Source organism: Uloborus diversus, chromosome 9 (genome assembly GCF_026930045.1).
Source record: "Uloborus diversus isolate 005 chromosome 9, Udiv.v.3.1, whole genome shotgun sequence".
Lineage (NCBI taxonomy): Eukaryota > Metazoa > Arthropoda > Arachnida > Araneae > Uloboridae > Uloborus > Uloborus diversus.
The window spans coordinates 106,695,260-106,702,905 of record NC_072739.1 but is presented as its reverse complement, the minus strand read 5'-3'; the positions used below and the strand labels follow the sequence as shown (position 1 = coordinate 106,702,905).

At 32.6% G+C, this 7,646-nt stretch overlaps 1 protein-coding gene across 1 annotated transcript in view; it reads right to left on the bottom strand.

Annotated features, from left to right (window-relative positions):
• Positions 1–582: 582 nt before the first annotated feature.
• Positions 583–7,646, bottom strand: part of LOC129230420 (uncharacterized) — a 263,650-nt gene continuing 256,586 nt past the window's right edge. The window contains exons 44-45 of the mRNA XM_054864820.1: positions 885–940; positions 583–666 (exon numbers count right to left, since the gene is read on the bottom strand). Of these exons, the coding sequence (XP_054720795.1) occupies positions 911–940 (30 nt within the window). The 3' untranslated portion in view covers positions 583–666; positions 885–910. The remainder of the gene's footprint in view (positions 667–884; positions 941–7,646) is intronic.

Genomic DNA, 7,646 nt, shown 5'->3' with positions numbered 1-7,646 from the left:
TATTTTTATGGTTTAGCATAACTGCTTCATTTTCAAGAGTGATCAGGTATTTTTTTAAATCTGTGAATTCTAATTTTAATTTAAAACCTTTGAATTAAGATAGAAAGGTGAAAAACTGTTTGAAAATTTAATTTGCCAAACAATTTTAATGTTTGCAAGGCAGAACAGAGGGATTTTTTTAACAGCAAAACTTATTTTTTACATCTGAAAAGTACTTGACTGCATCTTTTTACTACTTTTCCACGTTATGATAACCAAGCAGTGAATTAAAATTGAGCTCCATGCTTGCTACCAACCATATCGTTGCCAATACATGTGAGTAAAGATGCAAATTAAATATTTTGCTCTGTGATTGGCAACACAGAATGGCATTTCATCATTTGTAATGTCATCGGCAAGCAATGTAAACAATGAAAGCGCAACGATTTAAGTAATTTTTTTAAAAATATTAAACTTAAACAAATTACTTAAAAAATGGTCGGAACCTATGTTTTTAAGCTTGCTCTTTGAGGAAAAAATACTTTTAAAATTTTGGAAACAACCCCATTACAAATAAACAGAAAAGAACCTATCAACTTTTGAATTTTAAAATAATTTATTAGCAAAACTGTACATAATTTACACACCAGCTTTAAATATTTACGCCATGCACCATGAGAAAGTAATCTGAAAAAGAAAGAGAAAACAAAGCAATTATTTTGCTTCAATATTGAATTAAAAACATTTTTACATACATTAGAAAATAAAAATGCATTGAGGAGGCGAAAAACATCCAAAATCTGTATGAAACGTGATTTTTTGAAGAAAGGTTGCAGATTTAACATGTTTAAAAACTACATTTTCATCATTGCGGCAATAGCAAAAGGGGAAAAAAAAATATTTACCTGAAAATGCAGTACTCAATGAAAAATCATTTATTTTCCAGTAATATCTCCAAAGCCTAAAATTATAAGTTATAATAATGATTACAATGAAAATTATGACAATGTAGAATACATAACTAAGATTATACAAGATGCATCCAAAAAATAAGCAAATGCAATAGATCCATTTTATTTCCAATGGGGAAACCTATTTTTGTTCCTAATCTTTTGCAGATCTAGTGCATTCTCCAGAGACAAGCAACAATTCTTTCATGTGGCACTGCTATAATGCCGTGCTAAGCACAAAAATTTGTATCTGCAGCTAAGCTCAAAATGAGAGACAGTGAATCTTGTGTGTAACAAAACTTTCTTTAACAATAAACCTGTCTATAACAAAATTTCAGAGGCGTAACTTGGCTACGTGAAATGGAGGAGAGGGGGTTGGGGGGCAAACGTTTTTTTCCAAGGGAAATTTATTTGATTCATATTCTGCCATCCAACTAAAATAATGAAAAAAGTTACTTTTTCAAAAAATAAATGAATAAATTTAAGAAATCATAATAATTTTTAATGCAATGTATGTTATTCAGTTTAAACAGGACTGAGCTACAGAGAGAAATGCGCACATACATCCGGAGAAGTTTCAAAAAAATGAAAACTTCTCTCCCAAAAAAAATATGCTGACCTTCTTTTGTTGTTGTGTTAATAGTTTATACAATCATTGACGCCAAACAGTTGTGCTTACATTTTGTAATCCTAAAATACAGATTTCTTTTTCTAAGTTGCATTGGATTTAAGTCGCGAATAAATCCATAGACTATAGATTGCTTAAAAAATTCCAAGTACTTTGGAAACGATTTTTCTTTCTTCCGAAGTTGTTTTCCAGGATCCCAGGAATGTAGAATGTACAGTGTATACTAGGGTGGGTCATTGCCCTATGATAAAAAAAAAATTCGGATTTCCATCGGGCAGGGCAAGAAAAAAGTACCAAATGACGTTTTGCGGTTATAAAATTTCATTTGATTAGGAGTTCATTTTCTGCCTCCGGATTGAGTTTGAAAAACCCATATTTAAGGAAAAAAATTCGTTTTCATTAAAAAACTGAAAAAGAAAATTATAAATATATATTACAACTTAAGGTGGTTCAAGTATTAATCATTTATTTACAAAAACGTTTTTAATAATCATTAATTTTCAAAATTAAAAATATTCATCTTAAAATAGCTTGAAAGTCCTAACTACAGTGGTTCCCAAAAGTGTTCTTACACTTTGAAATTTTTTAGTAAAACCAAAATAATGCGAGTAGTCCAATATTTTTTCACAACATTCCTATGTCATTCTAAATACAGCCCTGTAGTTTTTTCAAAATATTGACGGACCTTCTTTTTAAAATGAGTAAAAAAACGAAGAGACAGAGAAATCATGCGCCACAAAAGTCATCATACATGATAAATTCATGATTAAAATTATCATAGGTCGTTTTTTTATTATTTTTGCATTGTGTTGACCCTTAAAAGTCATTTGGCTTTAATTTTTTGTTTATTTATTCCTTAATAGTGTGCTTATTACTAGGGCTCGAACGATGGCATTTTTTGGCCGATGGGCCGATGCCGATTGTTGGCCGACTGTTCAAAGATGGCCGATGGCCGATTGTTTCCCTCCAAATAGCCGATGGCCGATGCCGTTGGATGATGGCAAAAAAAAAAAATCTAACTTAAATAAATTGATAAGAATGTCAGGGATTTGAAGGATCGTTTATTCATTTCACTTTATTTCCTTTCTACAAATAAGGATTTGTAATCAAAAAAAAAAATCAAATTTCGACCTAATTTCTATTTTACGATCACCCAATTTAAACTTCACAATTTTTTTCGGCACATCTTTACACGCATATGTACCTAAGAACATATAGATGACCAAAATATCTATTTTGAACACCTCCTCAGTTAACTATCGCAAGTTCTCTTGTGATTTCTTTATACGCGTAAACCTGCGTCTCTCAGAAACATTATGAAATAGTAAGTTGAAAACTCATACGTACGTAGTATGATCTAAAAGTTCGAGGACCAGCAGTATAAAACCTTACCCTGAATAGTTCACATTACCGAAGCCATCTATCTACAAAATAGTCACCTTGAACAACGATGCACTTCTGCCAACGTTTGTATAGCTTTTAAAAGCACACCTGGCAGCCATTTTTCGCAGCCTCCTGTAAGGCCTCTTGCGCTGCTGCTTTAACTTCATCGTGGGGAAGAAGACGACTTTCATGTTGAGGATACACGGTTTGATTGATCAATGCTCTGATATGACATACAAATAACATAACGTTTCGTCGGACTTCGCTCCGTGTGACTCTTACCTGTTCCCAGAAAAAAAAAACGTGGCATGGACGCCGCTTTCTTCCGTCAGGAGAAGATAAAGCTGAATCATAGTAGGTTGCGAAAAAGGCTTCCAGGAGTGTTTCCTAAAGTTATATGAACACTGGCAGAAGTACATAGTCCCTCAAGGTGACCCTTTGAAGGTGGATGTGCTTCGGTAATGTGAACTATTCTGGGTAAAGTTTTGTGCAGCTTGTACCCGAAATTTTGGATCGTACTACGTACAATCTATATAGGATGTAATTATACTTCTCTTTTTTGACTATTGTATGATGATAGAGAACAAAAAAAATTTAAAAATAAAAATATGAAACCGTCAACAAATTATGCAATTAAAGTGGAAAGATTGCACGTAGACATTTTTTAGTCATGAAATTAAACAAAAAAGGTAACAGATAAATTACAATATTAAATCATAATAGGAATATTTTTATACTTATTTAAAATTTATGAATTAAAAAATTTGCATTTTTTATAAAAGCTATAAGAGTGACATAAATTTTTCTGAAAAAAGAAATAGCCATGAAAAGAGTGAGGTTCTTAAAACGCAGCTACAATAAACAAACTCGATATTTACTCCAAGTTAATAATAACTGAATACAGATACTACTTGATCTGATGTTTGCACACATAATATTGAACAACTTGATTGTTTAAAAACTTTTATGAAGCACTACAAACAAGTTCAAATTAAATTTTCAATTTAACAATAATTTGCTGAAATTTAAAAAATTGCTTAATAGAAAATCCTTGAAACTTTTCTATAACATATTATTAACTAGTATGTTGGGGCCATCACGAAACTTTCTTCTATATTTTTCCTTTTTCTGATCCCTCCCCATGCTTGACGAGGAAGCAATATTCCCAACAAAAACAAAATTACACATGCAAAAACTTGACGACCATCCCAATGTCTGAATTATTGTAAAAACAAAACAAAGAGCGAAAATTGAAAGTTACTTTAAAAGCTTAACTTGAATTAATTACAAATATTTTATTTATTAACAAACATAAGATGGCAACAGTTAAAAATTTTAAATCATTGAGATAATATTTCCTATCATTTCCATACAATTAAAATCACAAAGAAATACGCAGACGACAATCTATTACGATTTATCTTTCTTATTGTTGCATTAATAAAAATATATTTATTCGCAAAAAAAAAAAAAATCAACACCTCTTGGAGCGATCGGCGTCAAAATCGAACCAAAGCCTGTTTACATATGGATTCACATATATTCCAAATTTCAACCAGAACGTAGCATTACTTCTTGAGATAGGGTACTCAAAATGGAAAAAAAGAACGGGTGATTGCGCTACCCCCTTTTTAGCTGTTGACACAAAAATAAAATCAGTTCTTATACCCACTAAGGGTTACTTGCCGATAAATTTTTCTTTCATTCCGTTCATTATTTCTTGAGATACAGCAGTCACAATTGACGACAAAAAACGTTCTATAGCTCAACCCCCATTTGAGTTATTGACACCAAAATTGATTCAGCACCTGTTCCTGTTAATACCAACATATGGACCAAATTTTGTTTGATTCCGCCAGTTACTTCCTGAGGAATAGCAAGCACGCGTAACTCGAAAAACGTCCCATTGCTCCACCCCCCTTGGAGGAATTCGCGCCAAAAACTAATGGGCACAAGTTCACATAGGGGCACATATGTGTACTAAATTTCGTTCGATTTCATGCGGTAGTTTTTGTTGTAGAGCGGCCACAAAAAACTGGTCACACACAGACGTGACACACATACATACATACACACACACACACACACACATACATACACACACACACACACACACATACACACACAGACAGACAGACATTTTCCAAAAATGGTCGAAATGGACTCAGCACACCTCAAAATGTTCGAATCCGTCAAAATTCGAAATTCGAAAATTTGCACGAATCCAATACTTTCTTCTATATATTAGATATAGAAGAAAGTAAAAATTTGATGAAATCGAAAATAACTCGTTCATTGATTTCATAAAAATACATGAAAATAGTTACTTACAATAGAAAAAAAAAAGATCGCTATAAATGATGCAAAAAAGATGGCGCATTACGAAATAAAGATGAAACAAGAATGAGAAATACGCAAAATGACATTTCTTAACCCTTTCCGGCACGCATGTTTAAAATATTTTTTAATTTTGAAAAAAATGCCTTAGAATGTGTCAGATGGTCTTATGTAATTGTATTTCAGGCATGAAAAAAAATCTGCACTTTTATTTTTTACGGTGGGAGGTGGGACACCGTATATCCCACCATGCAACTAGCGCATTTCAACTACGAGTTATTGCATTACAGAAAAATGGGTTAGGCTTGTAATGAATAAATATAATAAAATATGCATTTTCAAATATTGTTCAGAAACACATTAAATATGTTCTTAATGCATTTTCTTTGACATATTTCCTCTAATTTAGAAATAAATAAATGAATAAAACGATAAGGAAATAAATTCTGTTTTTTTAAAAATTTTATTTTTAGAAAAATCTGCATGTAGCACTAAGTACAATTTCAAAATTGGCAACCAATTTAAATATATACACAATAAATTAAAAAGACTAAGGTTAAAGAGTTACTTTTCATGAAACTTTGAAAAACATGTAGGTTCATTCTTTTGTAGACAAAGAGGAACATTACAAGTTTCGCACATCCAAAATGTACGTCGCTCTTCTTTGGACGTGCTGCAATATGCACATCGTCTTCTGCTTGTTCTTTTTGGTGTATGACTCACATTTTTAAATCTTTTTTGAGCAGGAACGAACGGCTTTTTATTTTTTATTTGCACTGTGGATTTCAGCTTCCTTTTCGACTCTTTCTTTCCTGCCAATGTCAGTAGACCTTCTATAACTTCAAGGCAAAAGTCTAGGATTGTTTTTTATGTCGTGGTCAGGTTCCCTAACAAATTTAAATATAATGAAGGCATTTACTACGCTTGCATCCAAAAAGTAAAAAAAAATCCTATGCCACCATTTTTTTGATTTACGATCCATTTCGTAAAGTACTTTCAATTGGTCGAATAAATCAACAAAGCCCATATTTTTATTGTACGAAATAACGCTGTTTGGGCACGGTACTTTTTTTGTAGCTCCATTGCGTTCCTTTCTGTTGACTTCGCTCATTTCAGTTGGTTTTTCGAGGCAAGACAGCATACAAACTGATCTTTTATCCATCCATTTTATGCAATAAACTGAATCATCACTAGTTGCAAAGTCAATGTCTCCCCTCGACATCAGCTTGTCTCCTTTTAAATTTTTGGGCAGTTTTTTCGATTCATTTTAACTGTACCGCATGCATAAACTTTCTTTGTTTTTAAAAATTTAAACAAATCATAACTACTAAAGAAGTTGTCCATAAAGAATCGATGGTTCTTCCCATAGAGCGGCTGACATAAAGTTTTGACTACTCTCTCACCTAGCTTTTTTTCGACAGAGTTGCCTAACTTGCCCGTGTAAATTTCAAATTGGCACGCGAACCCAGAGCGATCACATCGCATCCACACTTTGTAGCCACGTTTGATGGGTTTTTTAGGCATATATTGTTTTAGATTGCTTCTCCCTTTAAATTTAATCATTGATTCATCTATTGCCTGTGTTTCACCAGGATTAAATATTGCCAAAAACCTTTCTGACAGATGATCTAATGGAGGCCGTATTTTATAAAGCTTATCAAAATTATTTTCGTCTCTTTTTGGCTGCAAACAATTGTCGTTCAAATGAAAATTTCCTAGAATCCAACTGAATCGGTTGACAGGCATTGTTTCCGCTATACAATCATCGTGTAATAATCTGATACTTCTCCAATAGTGTCGATAACTGGGAAGCGGTTTTACACCCATAAGCAAATTTATTGCGAGAAATCTCAAAAATTCATTAGTATCAAAAGGGGAAAATGGACTGTTTTTCTGTGTTGCATATAAATTTGATTGAAATACAATACGCTCAATGAATTGTATAGTGAAGATTCTGAGGAATAAACTTACAGGATAAAAATCATCCAAATCTAAAATCTCACCTGTAGGTCCATAGTTTTCAATAAATTCTGGCAGTGAAATATCTATTTCTTGTTTCCTCCAGCAAGGATCAGAAGATTCCGAGGGTTCCTCAACCTCAATCTCATTATCAGTCCCACTGTTATCTTCTTGAAAAATTTCTTCATCAATTATTCTTTCTGGGGGTTCAATAAACATCTCTTCATCAAAATCAGAATTGATATCTGAAGCATCTGAATCAGAGTCAGATGGCAGATCAGCAAATAGAGCTAAAGCATCTTGAACAGTTAGTTTTTTCCTCGACATTTTAGAATCAGACTTCGAAAAGGCGCGCAATTAAATATAAAAAATAACAAAAGAGAAAAGATCTCTGGTGCTGCCATCTGTTG